The 18,014-nt window shown below is 53.6% G+C and overlaps 1 protein-coding gene across 1 annotated transcript in view; it reads left to right on the top strand.

The window, feature by feature from the left end:
- Positions 1-16,025, top strand: part of sypa (synaptophysin a) — a 101,750-nt gene extending 85,725 nt beyond the window's left edge. Inside the window, exons 3-6 of the mRNA XM_068024391.1 lie at positions 10,774-10,898; positions 12,827-13,025; positions 13,515-13,706; positions 14,052-16,025. Of these exons, the coding sequence (XP_067880492.1) occupies positions 10,774-10,898; positions 12,827-13,025; positions 13,515-13,706; positions 14,052-14,339 (804 nt within the window). The 3' untranslated portion in view covers positions 14,340-16,025. The remainder of the gene's footprint in view (positions 1-10,773; positions 10,899-12,826; positions 13,026-13,514; positions 13,707-14,051) is intronic.
- Positions 16,026-18,014: the final 1,989 nt, after the last annotated feature.

The following is an 18,014-nucleotide window of genomic DNA, read 5'->3' as shown; positions in this document are numbered from 1 at the left end:
TTGGATCTGGAATGCACTGTCTGAGAGTGTGGTGGAGGCAGGTTCAGTGAGTGTTTATGATCTGGAATGCACTGTCTGAGAGTGTGGTGGAGGCAGGTTCAGTGAGTGTTTAGGATCTGGAATGCACTGTCTGAGAGTGTGGTGGAGGCAGGTTCAGTGTGTGTTTTGGATCTGGAATGAACTGTCTGAGAGTGTGGTGGAGGCAGGTTCAGTGAGTGTTTAGGATCTGGAATGCACTGTCTGAGAGTGTGGTGGAGGCAGGTTCAGTGAGTGTTTAGGATCTGGAATGCACTGTCTGAGAGTGTGGTGGAGGCAGGTTCAGTGAGTGTTTAGGATCTGGAATGCACTGTCTGAGAGTGTGGTGGAGGCAGGTTCAGTGAGTGTTCAGGATCTGGAATGCACTGTCTGAGAGTGTGTTGGAGGCAGGTTCAGTGAGTGTTTAGGATCTGGAATGCACTGTCTGAGAGTGTGGTGGAGGCAGGTTCAGTGAGTGTTTAGGATCTGGAATGCACTGTCTGAGATTGTGGTGGAGGCAGGTTCAGTGTGTGTTTTGGATCTGGAATGCACTGTCTGAGAGTGTGGTGGAGGCAGGTTCAGTGAGTGTTTATGATCTGGAATGCACTGACTGAGAGTGTGGTGGAGGCAGGTTCAGTGAGTGTTTAGGATCTGGAATGCACTGTCTGAGAGTGTGGTGGAGGCAGGTTCAGTGAGTGTTTAGGATCTGGAATACACTGTCTGAGAGTGTGGTGGAGGCAGGTTCAGTGAGTGTTTAGGATCTGGAATGCACTGTCTGAGATTGTGGTGGAGGCAGGTTCAGTGTGTGTTTTGGATCTGGAATGCACTGTCTGAGAGTGTGGTGGAGGCAGGTTCAGTGAGTGTTTTGGATCTGGAATGCACTGACTGAGAGTGTGGTGGAGGCAGGTTCAGTGAGTGTTTATGATCTGGAATGCACTGTCTGAGAGTGTGGTGGAGGCAGGTTCAGTGAGTGTTTAGGATCTGGAATACACTGTCTGAGAGTGTGGTGGAGGCAGGTTCAGTGAGTGTTTAGGATCTGGAATGCACTGTCTGAGATTGTGGTGGAGGCAGGTTCAGTGTGTGTTTTGGATCTGGAATGCACTGTCTGAGAGTGTGGTGGAGGCAGGTTCAGTGAGTGTTTATGATCTGGAATACACTGTCTGAGAGTGTGGTGGAGGCAGGTTCAGTGAGTGTTTAGGATCTGGAATACACTGTCTGAGAGTGTGGTGGAGGCAGGTTCAGTGAGTGTTTAGGATCTGGAATGCACTGTCTGAGATTGTGGTGGAGGCAGGTTCAGTGTGTGTTTTGGATCTGGAATGCACTGTCTGAGATTGTGGTGGAGGCAGGTTCAGTGTGTGTTTTGGATCTGGAATGCACTGTCTGAGAGTGTGGTGGAGGCAGGTTCAGTGTGTGTTTAGGATTTGGAATGCACTGTCTGAGAGTGTGGTGGAGGCAGGTTCAGTGAGTGTTTAGGATTTGGAATGCACTGTCTGAGAGTGTGGTGGAGGCAGGTTCAGTGTGTGTTTAGGATTTGGAATGCACTGTCTGAGAGTGTGGTGGAGGCAGGTTCAGTGTGTGTTTAGGATTTGGAATGCACTGTCTGAGATTGTGGTGGAGGCAGGTTCAGTGTGTGTTTTGGATCTGGAATGCACTGTCTGAGAGTGTGGTGGAGGCAGGTTCAGTGTGTGTTTTGGATCTGGAATGCACTGTCTGAGATTGTGGTGGAGGCAGGTTCAGTGTGTGTTTTGGATCTGGAATGCACTGTCTGAGAGTGTGGTGGAGGCAGGTTCAGTGTGTGTTTAGGATTTGGAATGCACTGTCTGAGAGTGTGGTGGAGGCAGGTTCAGTGAGTGTTTATGATCTGGAATGCACTGACTGAGAGTGTGGTGGAGGCAGGTTCAGTGAGTGTTTAGGATCTGGAATGCACTGTCTGAGAGTGTGGTGGAGGCAGGTTCAGTGAGTGTTTATGATCTGGAATGCACTGTCTGAGAGTGTGGTGGAGGCAGGTTCAGTGAGTGTTTAGGATCTGGAATGCACTGTCTGAGACTGTGGTGGAGGCAGGTTCAGTGTGTGTTTAGGATCTGGAATGCACTGCCTGAGAGTGTGGTGGAGGCAGGTTCAGTGAGTGTTTAGGATCTGGAATGCACTGCCTGAGAGTGCGGTGGAGGCAGGTTCAGTGAGTGTTTAGGATCTGGAATACACTGTCTGAGAGTGCGGTGGAGGCAGGTTCAGTGAGTGTTTAGGATCTGGAATGCACTGTCTGAGAGTGTGGTGGAGGCAGGTTCAGTGTGTGTTTAGGATCTGGAATGCACTGTCTGAGAGTGTGGTGGAGGCAGGTTCAGTGAGTGTTTAGGATCTGGAATGCACTGTCTGAGAGTGTGGTGGAGGCAGGTTCAGTGAGTGTTTAGGATCTGGAATGCACTGTCTGAGATTGTGCTGGAGGCAGGTTCAGTGAGTGTTTAGGATCTGGAATGCACTGTCCGAGAGTGTGGTGGAGGCAGGTTCAGTGAGTGTTTAGGATCTGGAATGCACTGTCTGAGAGTGTGGTGGAGGCAGGTTCAGTGTGTGTTTAGGATCTGGAATGCACTGTTTGAGAGTGTGGTGGAGGCAGGTTCAGTGAGTGTTTATGATCTGGAATGCACTGTCTGAGAGTGTGATGGAGGCAGGTTCAGTGAGTGTTTAGGATCTGGAATGCACTGTCTGAGAGTGTGATGGAGGCAGGTTCAGTGAGTGTTTAGGATCTGGAATGCACTGTCTGAGAGTGTGGTGGAGGCAGGTTCAGTGTGTGTTTAGGATCTGGAATGCACTGTCTGAGAGTGTGGTGGAGGCAGGTTCAGTGAGTGTTTAGGATCTGGAATGCACTGTCTGAGAGTGTGGTGGAGGCAGGTTCAGTGAGAGGTTAGGATGTGGAATGCTCTGTCTGAGAGTGTGGTGGAGGCAGGTTCAGTGAGTGTTTAGGATCTGGAATGCACTGTCTGAGAGTGTGGTGGAGGCAGGTTCAGTGTGTGTTTAGGATCTGGAATGCACTGTCTGAGAGTGTGGTGGAGGCAGGTTCAGTGAGTGTTTAGGATCTGGAATGCACTGTCTGAGAGTGTGGTGGAGGCAGGTTCAGTGTGTGTTTAGGATCTGGAATGCACTGTCTGAGAGTGTGGTGGAGGCAGGTTCAGTGCGTGTTTAGGATCTGGAATGCACTGTCTGAGAGTGTGGTGGAGGCAGGTTCAGTGTGTGTTTAGGATCTGGAATACACTGTCTGAGAGTGCGGTGGAGGCAGGTTCAGTGTGTGTTTAGGATCTGGAATGCACTGTCTGAGAGTGTGGTGGAGGCAGATTCAGTGAGTGTTTAGGATCTGGAATGAACTGTCTGAGAGTGTGGTGGAGGCAGGTTCAGTGTGTGTTTAGGATCTGGAATACACTGTCTGAGAGTGCGGTGGAGGCAGGTTCAGTGTGTGTTTAGGATCTGGAATGCACTGTCTGAGAGTGTGGTGGAGGCAGGTTCAGTGTGTGTTTAGGATCTGGAATGCACTGTCTGAGAGTGTGGTGGAGGCAGGTTCAATCGAGGCCTTCAAAAGGGAGTTGGATAGTTATCTGAAATGAAAAGATGTGCTACGGGCAAACGGCAGGGGAGTTGGACTAGTTGAGTTGCTGTTGCAGTGAGCTGTCATGGGCAGGATGGGCCGAATGGCCTGCTTTGCTGTAACCATTCTAGGATTCAACGACGGAGCATCCGCAGCTCTCTGGGGGGAGAGAATTCCAAAGATTCACAACCCTCCGAGTGAAGAAATATCTCCCCATCTCAGTCCGAAATGACCGACCCTTTATCCTGAGACTGTGACCCCCGTGTTCGAGACTCTCCAGCCGGGGAGTGGGGGGGGGGGTAACAGCCTCTCAGTGTCTACCCTGTCAAACCCCTCTCAGAATTTTATACCTTTCAATGTGATCACCTCTCATTCTAAACTCCAGAGAATATCGGCCCGTTCTGCTCAACCTTTCCCCTTAGGACAATCCCCTCATCCCAGGAACCAGTCTGGTGAACCTTCGTTGCACTCCCTCTGAGGCAAGTATATCCTTGCTTGGGCAAAGTCCTCCAGCAATGGTCTCACCTAAGGCCTGTACAATGGGACCAAGACTTCCTCACTCTTATATTCCAACCTCCTTGCAGTAACAACTGCCAGGAAGGCAAGTGAGGGCATCCCCGGTCAAAGTCAAGGACGCCTCATGTGAGCCTCGCACCATCGCTGTCTCACTCGTGTCGTTGCTGATGGTTCGCTTTCTGCTGCGATGGAGGGGGGAGCTATCCCAGCCTGCACAGCGGCAAGTGAAAGGCCTCTATTGAAGCTAGCAACTGGATAGAGGCCTTTCACCGCCGCTAGGAATGCTGGGATAGCTCGGTCGCCATTGCCGAGTCACAATCCACTGGACTGAGACTGGACAGAAAACAGACCGGGAATGCAGACAAGGCACATTGAGGTCTCCATTTATAACCGCCTTTCTTTCTCGCCATAGGCAGAGTGTGTGGGTTCCATATCAAACAAACAGAGATGATAATGAGGAAGGTTATACTTGTCTTAGAGGGAATGCAACGGAGGTTCACCAGACTGATTCCTGGGATGAGAGGGTTGTCCAATGAGGAGTGTTTGAGTAGAACGGGCCGATATTCCCTGGAGTTTGAAGAATGAGAGGTGATCTCACTGAAACATATAAAATTCTGAGAGGGATTTGACAGGGTAGACACTGAGAGGCTGTTTCCCCCCCCCACTCCCTGGCTGGAGAGTCTCGAACACGGGGGTCACAGTCTCAGGATAAGGGGTCGGTCATTTTGGACTGAGATGGGGAGAAATTTCTTCACTCGGGAGTGTTGTGAATCTTTGGAATTCTCTCCCCCCAGAGAGCTGCGGGTGCTCCGTCGTTGAGTACATTCCAGACTCAGATCGATGGTACAGTCGAGGTGGTACAGCCATGATCTTATTGAATGGTGGGGGGGGGGGGAGAACAGGCTCGAGGGGCCGAATGGCCGCCTCCAGCTCCTGTTTCCTCTGTTCTTCTGTTCCCGTCCTCCCATCGTCCAGCTCTCTGCGGCCTGGAATCTGAGGAGTGCCGTCAGGGTTCGGCCCAGGGTCCTCTGCCAGGGCAGCCTTCCCGGGATCGAAAAGGGAGGCCGTGTAGCTGATGAAATTTTGGCTGTAAAAAGAAGGCAGCTGACGGGACAGGGAAGAGTAAAGAATTAGGCGAGGAATGGAATGAATTGCAGGAGTTCGGAGCAGACTGCAAGGTACCCCTTCGGACACAACCCCTTGTGTTCTTGTTGGGTTGAACGTGGTTACGTTTGGTCTCTGTTGATCTGTTGCATTCATGCCTTAGGGGTAAATCGACCAGGGGAGCAGCACTGTAAGTGGACCCTGTCCCTCCCTCCCCTCCCTCCCCTCCCTTCTGCCAACATTGGACCAATCCGGAGGTGTGTAAGCAACTCCCGGCCAAGCCTCGCAACCTTTCCCTGTTCCTCAATTCCAACCCCTTAGCCTTTCTCCTGCCTCCTCGCTCCTGCTGCGATGGAATCACAGAAACGTCCAGAAGGGATGAAGGCCATTCGGCCCATTGTGCCTGTGCTGGCTCCTTGAAAGAGCGGTCCTACCGAGTCCCACATCCCTCCACCTTTACCCTGCCAGCTCCTCAATCACCCGTCCAACTCCCTTTTAAAATCATCGATGGGATCAGCTTCAGGTCCCGACAACTCCCGGAGTGAAAACATTTCCCCTCGTCTCCACACCCCGGATCTTTTCCCGATGGTTTTAAATCCGTGACCTCTGGTTGTTGAACCCAGTCGCCAGACGGAATAGTTGTAAAACCACCTCAACATCCTGCAAACCTCTACCCAGTCACCTCCCAACCTGCTCTGTTCCCTGGAGAACAGTCCGAACTTTTCCCAACCTCTCCTCATAACCAAAGCCCCTCATTCCCTGGGAACATCCCGGTAAAACTTTGACAGCTTCCCTGAAGTGCGGTGCCCAGAATTATCGACAGTACTGCAGCCGAGGCCTGAGCAGTGGTTTAGAAACTCCCAGCCTGATCTCTGTGCTGTGCCTCTATTCAGAAACCCATATCGTTCTTTACAATGTCATTACAGAAGAGTTGCAGACCAATTAAGTAAATGGGCAGAACTGTGGCGGATGGATTTCAGTGTGGGGCTGTGTAGGCCCATCCACTTAGTATCTCGGCCTCAGAGGGCAGTTTCACCAGAACGACCCCGGGGCTGAAAGGGTTAAATGACGAGGACGGGTTACACAGACTGGTCTTGTATTCCCCTCGAGTGCAGAAGATTAAGGGGGTGATCTAAATCGAGGGGTTTAAGATGATTAAAGGATTCGATCGGGTCGATAGAGAGAAACTATTTCCTCTGGTGAAAGGATCGAGAACGAGAGGTCACAGATTTAAAGTATTTGGTAAGAGAAGTAAAAGTGACACGAGGAAAGACTTTTTCACACAGCGAGTGGTTAAGGTCTGGAACACGCTGCCTGAGAATGTGGTGGAGGCAGGTTCAATTGAAGCATTCAAAAGGAAATTAAACAGTTATTTGGAAAGGAAGAATGTGCAGGGTTATTGGGGAGAAGGCGGGGGAATGGAACTGAGGGAATTGCTCTTTCAGAGAACCAGCACAGACACGATGGGCCGAATGGCCGTCTTCTGCACTGTAACGATTCTGTGATGGGACAGTGTAGAGGGAGCTTTACTCTGTATCTAACCAGTGTGCTGTACCTGTCCTGGTGAGTGTTTGATGAGGACAGTTTAGACGGAGCTTTACTCTGTATCTAACCCCCGTGCTGTACCTGTCCTGGGGAGTGTTTGATGAGGACAGTGTAGAGGGAGCTTTACTCTGTATCTAACCCCCGTACTGTACCTGTCCTGGGAGTGTTTGATGGGGACAGTGTAGAGGGAGCTTTACTCTGTATCTAACCCCCGTGCTGTACCTGTCCTGGGAGTGTTTGATGGGGGACAGTGTAGAGGGAGCTTTATTCTGTATCTAACCCCCGTACTGTACCTGTCCTGGGGAGTGTTTGATGGAGACAGTGTAGAGGGAGCTTTACTCTGTATCTAACCCCCGTACTGTACCTGTCCTGGGAGTGTTTGATGGGGACAGTGTCGAGGGAGCTTTACTCTGTATCTAACCCCCGTACTGTACCTGTCCTGGGAGTGTTTGATGGGGGACAGTGTAGAGGGAGCTTTACTCTGTATCTAACCCCCGTACTGTACCTGTCCTGGGGAGTGTTTGATGGGGACAGTGTAGAGGGAGCTTTACTCTGTATCTAACCCCCGTACTGTACCTGTCCTGGGGAGTGTTTGATGGGGACAGTGTAGAGGGAGCTTTACTCTGTATCTAACCCCCATACTGTACCTGTCCTGGGAGTGTTTGATGGGGGACAGTGTAGAGGGAGCTTTACTCTGTATCTAACCCCCGTACTGTACCTGTCCTGGGAGTGTTTGATGGGGACAGTGTAGAGGGAGCTTTACTCTGTATCTAACCCCCATACTGTACCTGTCCTGGGAGTGTTTGATGGGGACAGTGTAGAGGGAGCTTTACTCTGTATCTAACCCCCGTACTGTACCTGTCCTGGGGAGTGTTTGATGGGGACAGTGTAGAGGGAGCTTTACTCTGTATCTAACCCCCGTACTGTACCTGCCCTGAGAGTGTTTGATGGGGACAGTGTAGAGGGAGCTTTACTCTGTATCTAACCCCCGTGCTGTATCTGTCCTGGGAGTGTTTGATGGGGACAGTGTAGAGGGAGCTTTACTCTGTATCTAACCCCCGTGCTGTACCTGTCCTGGGAGTGTTTGATGGGGACAGTGTAGAGGGAGCTTTACTCTGTATCTAACCCCCGTGCTGTATCTGTCCTGGGAGTGTTTGATGGAGACAGTGTAGAGGATGTAATTCTGTGTGAGGAAGGGTTAATTCAGGAATGAAACTTGCACATCAGCCCAGTGTGACTCTGGAATCTTTCAGTTGGATTCCAGCAGCTGCTCTCGGTGGGGATTTTAGAAGGAATGTTAAATTACTTATAAATTCACTAATGCACTCGAATGAGTGAACATATTCCAACCTTTTTATCATTCACTTTGAAATAATTTATCCGAGGCACCCACTGACAGCTGTGAAACTGCAGGGTTTTCTCTTTATGAAGGGAGATAAATGTCTTTGAACAATGATGGGATGCTCGATGGACAAGGAGAGTGTGTCTCAAAGAGGAGGCCGTGTTTTACCCGTTGTTGTGACACCACCAGATGGTGCCAGTACTGCCCCCCATCGCACTCCTCAGTTCAGAGGTTAGTGGGGTTCGAGCCCCAACATGCAGCTCCCACACTCCCCAGGCGCCTGGACTGAGGGAGCGCCGCACTGTCGGAGGGTCAGTAATGAGGGAGTGCCGCACTGTCTGAGGGTCAGTACTGAGGGAGTGCCGCACTGTCGGAGGGTCAGTACTGAGGGAGTGCCGCACTGTCAGAGGGTCAGTACTGAGGGAGTGCCGCACTGTCGGAGGGTCAGTACTGAGGGAGTGCCGCACTGTCGGAGGGTTAGTACTGAGGGAGTGCCGCACTGTCAGAGGGTCAGTACTGAGGGAGTGCCGCACTGTCGGAGGGTCAGTACTGAGGGAGTGCCGCACTGTCGGAGGGTTAGTACTGAGGGAGTGCCGCACTGTCAGAGGGTCAGTACTGAGGGAGTGCCGCACTGTCGGAGGGTCAGTACTGAGGGAGTGCCGCACTGTCAGAGGGTCAGTACTGAGGGAGTGCCGCACTGTCAGAGGGTCAGTACTGAGGGAGTGCCGCACTGTCGGAGGGTCAGTACTGAGGGAGTGCCGCACTGTCGGAGGGTTAGTACTGAGGGAGTGCCGCACTGTCGGAGGGTCAGTACTGAGGGAGTAACGCACTGTCGGAGGGTCAGTAATGAGGGAGCGCCGCAGTGTCGAAGGGTCAGTAATGAGGGAGCGCCACACTGTCGGAGGGTCAGTACTGAGGGAGTGCCACACTGTCAGAGGGTCAGTACTGAGGGAGTGCCGCGCTGTCGGAGGGTCAGTACTGAGGGAGTGCCACACTGTCAGAGGGTCAGTACTGAGGGAGTGCCGCGCTGTCGGAGGGTTAGTACTGAGGGAGTGCCGCACTGTCGAAGGGGCTGTCTTTCAGGATGAGATGTTATACCCTCTCGGGTGTATGTAAAAGATCCCACAGCCACTATTCAAGGAAGCGGTGGAGGTGAGGGCGGGGGAGGAGTTCTCCTCAGTGTCCTGGGGCCTATACTTATCCCTCAACTAACATCACTAAAAGAGATGATCTGGGTCATTTATCACGTTGCTGTGCGTGGGATCTTGCTGTGTGAACATTAACTGCCGTGTTTCCTACATTACAACAGTGACCTCAATTCAGAAAAAACTCCTCTGTTTTCTGTGAAGCTTTGGGACGTGAAAGGAGCTGGAGCGATGCATGTTTTCTCTCTCTCTCTCACTCTCTCTCTCTCACTCTCTCTCTGCCTTTCTCTCTCGCTCTCTCTGCCCCCCTTTCTTTCTCTCTTTCTCTGCCCCCCTTTCTTTCTCTCTTTCTCTGCCCCCCTCTTCTCTCCCTCCCTCTCTCTCTCCCCCCCTCTTCTCTCTCCCCCCCCCCTCGCTCTGTCTCTCTCGCTCTCTCTGCCCCCCTTTCTTTTTTACCCACCTGTCTCTCTTCCTCCCTTTCAGCTTCCCAATCTGATGTTGCTGAGGAGTATGTCTGGGACAGGGCCTGTCAGTACTCTCACAGTTTGAACCAGTTTTGTTACAGTAATGGCTCCCTCTTCGTTCTCAATTCAAAACTACGTCTATGAAAATCTCTCTTGTCACAATCCCTCCTTCACTGACTTTTTTTATTCATTCAGGGATGTGGGCGTCACTGGCCAGGCCAGCATTTATTGCCCATCCCTAATTGCCCTTGAGAAGGTGGTGTTGAGCTGCCTTCTTGAACCGCTGCAGTCCATGTGGGGTAGGTACACCCACAGTGCTGTTAGGAAGGGAGTTCCAGGATTTTGACCCAGTGACAGTGAAGGAACGGCCGATATAGTTCCAAGTCAGGATGGTGTGTGACTTGGAGGGGAACTTGCAGGTGGTGGTGTTCCCATGTATCTCTGCCCTTGTCCTTCTAGGTGGTAGAGGTCGTGGGTTTGGAAGGTGCTGTCGAGGGAGCCTTGGTGCATTGTTGCAGTGCATCTTGTCGATGGTACACACTGCTGCCACTGTGCGTCGGTGGTGGAGGCAGTGAATGTTTGTAGATGGGGTACCAGTCAAGCGGGCTGCTTTGTCCTGGATGGTGTCGAGCTTCTTGAGTGTTGTTGTTGACTGCTGGCTGGAATCTCATGGTCTTAGAGACCGGAGGCCGCCACTCCAGGCAGAATATCACATTAGTCTGTTTGACCTGCCGCCTACGGAACGCTATGGGACTGTGTTAGAGGGGAAAGCCCCCCGTTTTCACCCCCTGTCCTAACAGAGACGGCAGGTTGGGGAGACGGGGGTGCTGGGGCAAGAGGGAAAGAGAGACAGTGGTAGGGGAGAGACGGGGGGGGTGCGGTGAGAGAGAGAGACAAAGACGGAAAAACAGACACAGCGGTTCAGTCTGGTTCACAGCGGTTCAGCCAGTTATTCTGCGGGTCCCAGATGAGGTCTCCGGGGAATGAGTGCCCCTACCACTGTCTCCCAGGATTCGGGGGCACGGTCCAGTCTTTCATTTCCTCTCTCTCTCTCTCTGACGCCCGCAGATTTTTGCCATCTTTGCGTTTGCAACTTGCGGCAGCTATTCCGGAGAGTTCCATCTCAGCGTGGAGTGCGTCAACAGGAGTGAGAGTGACCTCAACATTAAGGTGCAATTTGAATATCCGTTCAGGTACGTACTGCACACGTCGACATGATGTGTACAAAATAGCGTTGAAACCCCGTGCGCTCCTCCTGTCTGCCGTTCCTCCTCCCCTTGTCATTGCCAACCCTCCCCACACCGTAGAGTCGGTTACGCCACAGAAGGAGGCCATTCAGCCCATCAGTTGCCCTTTCCTACCTCCCACAGCCTCCTTTCCCTTGATGCACCCGCATGTCAACATATTCTGCCATCTCAAATTCCCACCAACCCACGCCCCCATTTATCATGGGGATTTCCTATGTCAACATGTCACGCTGTAATTGCACCCTCCCACCAGTGGTGGCGACGCGGCTCATTTTATTTTTACATTTCCAGCGCTCCGACCGAACCTCTTTGTTATTGAACGATGAATCATATATTATCTCGTTGCTGTATAAAAATTGAGGGCAAGGTGTTGAAATGGAGACTGGATTAAATCTATGGGCCCTGGGACTGCAAAACCCTTACAATCGGACCTGGCTCGGTTTAAGGCCATGGCCACGTTTACTGGCGGTGTCCCAAAGGCAGGAAAGCCGTATACCCCAGGCAGTGAGGAAGCGCTACTCCCGCTGCAAGAGAGGAGGAATTCCCGGATACACCAGGCTACAATACAGTGGGTAAGCAGATAGCGGAGGGTTAAATCCTGAAGGGTGTTCGCCTCCGAGACTAAACCTGCTGCAGGAAGAGCAGGGAGGGGTCACTACCGAGGGAGCACCACACTGTCGGAGGGTCAGTACTGAAGGAGCACCACACTGTCGGAGGGTCAGTACTGAGGGAGCGCCGCACTGTCAGAGAGTCAGCACTGAGGGAGCGCCGCGCTGTCGGAGGGTCGGTACTGAGGGAGCACCACACTGTCGGAGGGTCTGTACTGAGGGAGCGCCGCACTGTCGGAGGGTGAGTACTGAGGGAGCACCACACTGTTGGAGGGTCTGTACTGAGGGAGCGCCGCACTGTCGGAGGGTGAGTACTGAGGGAGCACCACACTGTTGGAGGGTCAGTACTGAGGGAGCGCCGCACTGTCAGAGAGTCAGCACTGAGGGAGCGCCGCACTGTCGGAGGGTCTGTACTGAGGGAGCGCCGCACTGTCGGAGGGTCTGTACTGAGGGAGCGCCGCGCTGTCGGAGGGTCGGTACTGAGGGAGCACCGCACTGTCGGAGGGTCAGTACTGAGGGAGCGCCGCACTGTCGGAGGGTCAGTACTGAGGGAGCGCCGCACTGTCGGAGGGTCTTTACTGAGGGAGCGCCGCACTGTCGGAGGGTCTGTACTGAGGGAGTGCCGCACTGTCGGAGGGTCAGTACTGAGGGAGCGCCGCGCTGTCGGAGGGTCGGTACTGAGGGAGCACCGCACTGTCGGAGGGTCAGTACTGAGGGAGCGCCGCACTGTCGGAGGGTCTGTACTGAGGGAGCGCCGCGCTGTCGGAGGGTCGGTACTGAGGGTGCACCGCACTGTCGGAGGGTCAGTACTGAGGGAGCGCCGCACTGTCGGAGGGTCAGTACTGAGGGAGTGCCGCACTGTCGGAGGGTCAGTACTGAGGGAGAGCCGCACTGTCGGAGGGTCAGTACTGAGGGAGCGCCGCGCTGTCGGAGGGTTGGTACTGAGGGTGCACCGCACTGTCGGAGGGTCAGTACTGAGGGAGCGCCGCACTGTCGGAGGGTCGGTACTGAGGGTGCACCGCACTGTCGGAGGGTCAGTACTGAGGGAGCGCCGCACTGTCGGAGGGTCAGTCCTTCCCTCCCTTCTGTAATTCGGGTGTCACGTCCCCCCGTCTGTCCACCGAGACTCTCCATTGGAGTGAGCTCACCCAGTGTTTACTTAACAGCAGTTAACTTTCCTAACCCTCGAGGGCCCTGCATGTCAGCAGCAGTGTGATACACCCAGTTGGGTCGTCTACTGATTCGGGTTATTATGCTCGGCAACAGGCTGCATCAGATGTACTTCGACGCGCCCACCTGCCGGAACGACTGGACCGAGCGCTACTTCCTGACTGGTGACTACTCCTCATCGGCCGAATTCTTTGTCACCATTGCTGTCTTTGCGTTCCTCTACTCTGCGGCGGCCACCGTCGTCTACATCTTCTTTCAGCCCAAGTACCGGGAAAACAACAAGGGCCCCATGATCGTAAGTGTCTTCCAGAATGTTCCGCGGTCAGGTCTGGTGATGCATCTGTCATCGCCAATCCCCACCATTTATTTATAATGGGGATTTCCTATGTCAACATGTCACGCTGTAATTGCAACCTCCCACCAGTGATGGTGACGCAGCTTCTTTTTCCACATTTGCGCCGCTCGAGCCAACAGTTGATATTAAACAATAAGGAATATTTTATCCCGTTTCATCCGGCGCCAGCACTCGGACTCCCAATCGGAAGGCTGATTATCTCCCAGTCGGAGGGAAGTGGTATCTCCCAAACTTAATAGGAGGCCATTCAGCCCCTCGAGCCTCCTCTCCCATTCAATGAGATCATGGCTGCTCTTCAGCCTCAACTCCACTTTCCCGCCCCATTCCTCGATTCCCTCAGTGCCCAGAAGTCCTTCGATCTCAGTCTGGAATATACTCGGCAACTCTGGTTCCGTACATCACGTTCTCACTTTCTCTCTCTCTCTCCAGGACTTTGTGGTGACGGTAGTTTTTGCATTCCTATGGTTGGTCAGCTCCTCCGCCTGGGCCAAGGGGCTGGCTGATGTTAAGACTGCTACGGACCCAGACGAGATCATCGAGCTGATCGGAGCCTGCAAGGAGAAGGAGAACTCGTGCCGGGCTCTACACGATCCCATCATGTCCGGCCTGAACACGTCCGTGGTAAGCATTGCTGCCCGTGTCAGGGCGCGCGATGGGGGGGGCGGTCATGCGATCCCCATTAAAAGGGGGTCCCTGATGGGGACACCACCCTTCCCCCCCAGGGTTAATTCCCGGCGGTCACTTTGACCGGCTATTCGACTGCATGGGGCACCATGGCTGAGCCAGATCCCCTCTCCTCCTGATCGCAACAGGATGTCACCGGACGGGAGGGTGGGGTATCGCTCCCCTGCCCCCATGCCATACCCCCCCCCCCACCGGACCCGAGTCGGTGGTACTGAGGCCAACACCACACACCCTGACCAAAGTCTCTCTCTCTCTCTCTCTCACTGCTTTTACGCTGCCCAGGTCTTCGGGTTCCTGAACCTCATCCTGTGGGGCGGCAACACCTGGTTCGTCTTCAAGGAGACTGGCTGGACTGCACCTTTCGGCAAGCAGCCCGCACCCGCCGAGGAGAAGGCCCCCGCTGGGGTGGACCCCTATGTCCACGGTCAGGCCTACAACCAGGAGCTACACTATGAGCAAGAGGGCTACGGCCAACAAGGCGGGTACCAGCCAGACTACAACCAGCAGACCTACCCCCAGCAGGGCGACTACGGGCAGCCTGTACCCACTTCATTCTCCAATCAGATGTAACCCACCGCCATTATTGCACCTCCCTCCCCTCCTGCCCGCTTCCCCCCTCCACCCCACAACCTGCTCAGCCCATTTCACTCTCTCCTTTGCCTTCCCCTTAACTTGGTGACTCTCGCAGGGCTAAAGGTTCCACCGACGCACAATGCTGGTGGGCTATTCGACTGCCTGGGGCATCACACACCCTGTCCGGCCCGCTCCTCGGCTGGAATTCCAAGCATCGCCCGCACTTTACCCCGGGGGGCCCCTAGCTAATCTCTGTCTGTCTGTCGCTTGCGCCGTCTGTCTTTCACTCTCTCTCTCTCTCTGTCTTTCTCTCTCTGTCTCATTGTGCAACTCTGTCTCTCGCTCTCTCTCACTTTCTCTGTCTCTCTCTCTCACTTTCTCTGTCTCTCTCATTCTCTTTGTCTCTCTCTGTCTCACTCTCTGTCTCTTTGTGCCACTCTGTCTCTATCTATCTGTCTCTCATTCTCCATCTCCCGCTCGCGCGCTCTCTCTCTCTCTCTCTCTCCCACTTCCATTCTCCCATCAGTCTAAGACCCTGAGATAAGTATTGTCTTGGCCCACTCTTGCCTCCCGGGTCCCGGGTGTTACTGCTCAGTGTTTGGGAGCTGCGGGTCTGCTTGTGCACGGCGTAGGTGCTGGGGGAAGGGGAGTGGGTTGGTTCTGGTCGGACTGCGCTGCCTCCCTAGGTGGAATAGCACACTGACATCAGCCTCACGGGGCGCTGCGAGACGTGAAGGAGAAGGATTTTTTTTTTAAACTAGTTTTAAAAGGCGGGGCTTCCCTCAGCACAGAGGTGGAAAGTCAAGCTGACGGTTACTGTTGGTGGGTGGGAGGGCACATCTACGGCGGAGATGGGGGTGAAGGGGCTCGGAAAGCGGTTGGCTGTCTTTACTTTTTCTTGGGGAGGGGGGGGGGAGTGGGAGGGGTGCATTAATGGCCCCTTGTCGAGTCCTGCTGAGTGTCGTGTGTAACCCAGAGGTGGTGGGGAAAACAATGGGTGCGTGTATGTGTGCGTCCGGTTTTGGATGTGTAAATGTAGTGTATTTATTGTAGGGTTCAACTCCTGGGACCTTTGGTGTGGTCAGAGGCCTGCTCGATCTCTGTGTTCAACGTGACTGCTTTAATATTTGTTAAACCGGTCACTTGCTCTTGTTTCAGCCCCATGAGTCAGTTAGTTAGGCGTCTTTTATGTGTCCAGCCATATTGGGCGAGGCTGCAAATGGCTTGTGGGAGACCCCTTCGCACGTTAAGTTGCCACATTAACCCCTCGCCCCTCCTCCCGCCCTCACTTCCCATAACGTCCCTCTACCTGAGACCCAGTGCGTGCAGCCCTTCGAGCTGTGCTGCTTCTCTGAAACCATTGTCCGATTTATCTCCCCATTTTAACCCTCGCGGCGTGCGTTTTCTCTCTCGATCCTGAACCAGTTATTTTCAGAACCTGAGGGTGAAATAAAACCAGACATAAAATTAAAAGATAGGAATTCGTCCTGGTTAGACATAAAGATACGTATATAAATATTTAAAAGCAAACTGGAATATTCAATTGTGTTTTTGAATCGTGTTTCTGTATCCGAGAAGATGTGACCATGTTTGTTGTAAATGGGAGTATTTATTCCATAGTTTAACAAAAATGTATATTGTGAAATCCTCATTCAGTTGAAATAAAATGGGATTATATTCTGATCATTCTCTCCTGTCTCCAGTTATTTGTCTCAACTTAACCTGCATTTATATAGCAGCTTTAATGTAGTAAACCCCCCAAGGTGCTTCGCAGGAGTGTAAATCAGACAGAATTTAACCCCGAGCCCCATCAGGCGATATTAGGGACGGGCGACCAAGAGCTCGGTCAAAGAGGTCGGTTTTAAGCAGTGTCTTAAAGGAGGAGAGGTTTCAGGAGGGGATTCCAGAGCTTAGGGCCCCAGGCAGCTGAAGGCACGGTCGCCAATGGTGGAGCGATGGGAATCGGGGGATGGTCAAGAGGCTGGAATTGGAGGAGGGCAGAGATCTCGGAGGGTTGTAGGGGCTGGAGGAGGTTACAGTGATAGGGAGGGTTGTAGGGACTGGAGGAGGTTACAGAGATAGGGAGGGTTGTAGGGGCTGGAGGAGGTTACAGAGATAGGGTTGTAGGGCTGGAGGAGGTTACAGAGATAGGGAGGGTTGTAGGGGCTGGAGGAGGTTACAGAGATAGGGAGGGTTGTAGGGTCTGGAGGAGATTACAGAGAGGGAGGGGTGTAGGGGCTGGAGGAGGTTACAGAGATAGGGAGGGTTGTAGGGTCTGGAGGAGGTTACAGTGATAGGGAGGGTTGTAGGGTCTGGAGGAGGTTACAGAGAAAGGGAGGGTTGTAGGGGCTGGAGGAGGTTACAGAGATAGGGAGGGTTGTAGGGACTGGAGGAGGTTACAGCGATAGGGAGGGTTGTAGGGGCTGGAGGAGGTTACAGAGATAGGGAGGGTTGTAGGGGCTGGAGGAGGTTACAGAGATAGGGAGGGTTGTAGGGGCTGGTGGAGGTTACAGAGATAGGGAGGGTTGTAGGGGCTGGAGGAGGTTACAGAGAAAGGGAGGGTTGTAGGGGCTGGAGGAGGTTACAGAGATAGGGAGGGGAGCGAGGGCCATGGAGAGATTTGAACACAAAGGATGTGAATTTTAAAATGAGGTGTTGTCGGCCTGGGAGCTGGTGCAGGCCAGCGAGCACAAAGGGTGACGGGTGAACGGGACTCTTGATTTAGGACACGGGGGTAGCAGAGTTTCGGATGTGTTAACGGAGGGTAGAATGGGAGAGGCCGGTCAGGAGAGTGTTGGGACAGTCACTGACAATGGGACAGGATTGAAATGAACACAAGGTGTCAGTGTGTGTCCACTACAACCCTGTCCTCACTCTGCCTGGCTGAGGGATTTATCAGAGGGAGTGAGAGGTTTGAAATACTGAAAGATTGCGGAGCCGAGGGTCATCGCCGGAGAGGATGAAGGCAGAAGTTTACAAGAAACATATTTGCACAGAAGGTGATGACAGGGATCTGTCTTTTCCACAGAGCCTTTCAGCACTTAAGGTGGCCCCCATCGTCTCGGTTTTAATGCCGCCTCCAAAAGACGGCCCTTCCGACAGTACGGCGCTCCCGCAGTACTGACCCTCCGACAATGCGGCGCTCCCTCAGTACTGACCCTCCGACAGTGCGGCGCTCCCTCAGTACTGACCCTCCGACAGTGCGGCGCTCCCTCAGTACTGACCCTCCGACAGTGCGACGCTCCCTCAGTACTGACCCTCCGACAGCGCGGCGATCCCTCAGTACTGACCCTCCGACAGTACGGCGCTCCCTCAGTACTGACCCTCCGACAGTACGGCGCTCCCGCAGTACTGACCCTCCGACAGTGCGGCGCTCCCTCAGTACTGACCCTCCGACAGTGCGGCGCTCCCTCAGTACTGACCCTCCGACAGTGCGGCGCTCCCTCAGTACTGACCCTCCGACAGTGCGACGCTCCCTCAGTACTGACCCTCCGACAGCGCGGCGATCCCTCAGTACTGACCCTCCGACAGCGCGGCGCTCCCTCAGTACTGACCCTCCGACAGCGTGGCGCTCCCTCAGTACTGACCCTCCGACAGCGCGGCGCTCTCTCAGTACTGACCCTCCGACAGTGCGGCGCTCCCTCAGTACTGACCCTCCGACAGTGCGGCGCT

This window comes from Heterodontus francisci, chromosome 49, assembly GCF_036365525.1.
Source record: "Heterodontus francisci isolate sHetFra1 chromosome 49, sHetFra1.hap1, whole genome shotgun sequence".
In the NCBI taxonomy this organism is placed as follows: Eukaryota; Metazoa; Chordata; class Chondrichthyes; order Heterodontiformes; family Heterodontidae; genus Heterodontus; species Heterodontus francisci.
This window is presented reverse-complemented; position numbering and strand designations above follow the sequence as displayed.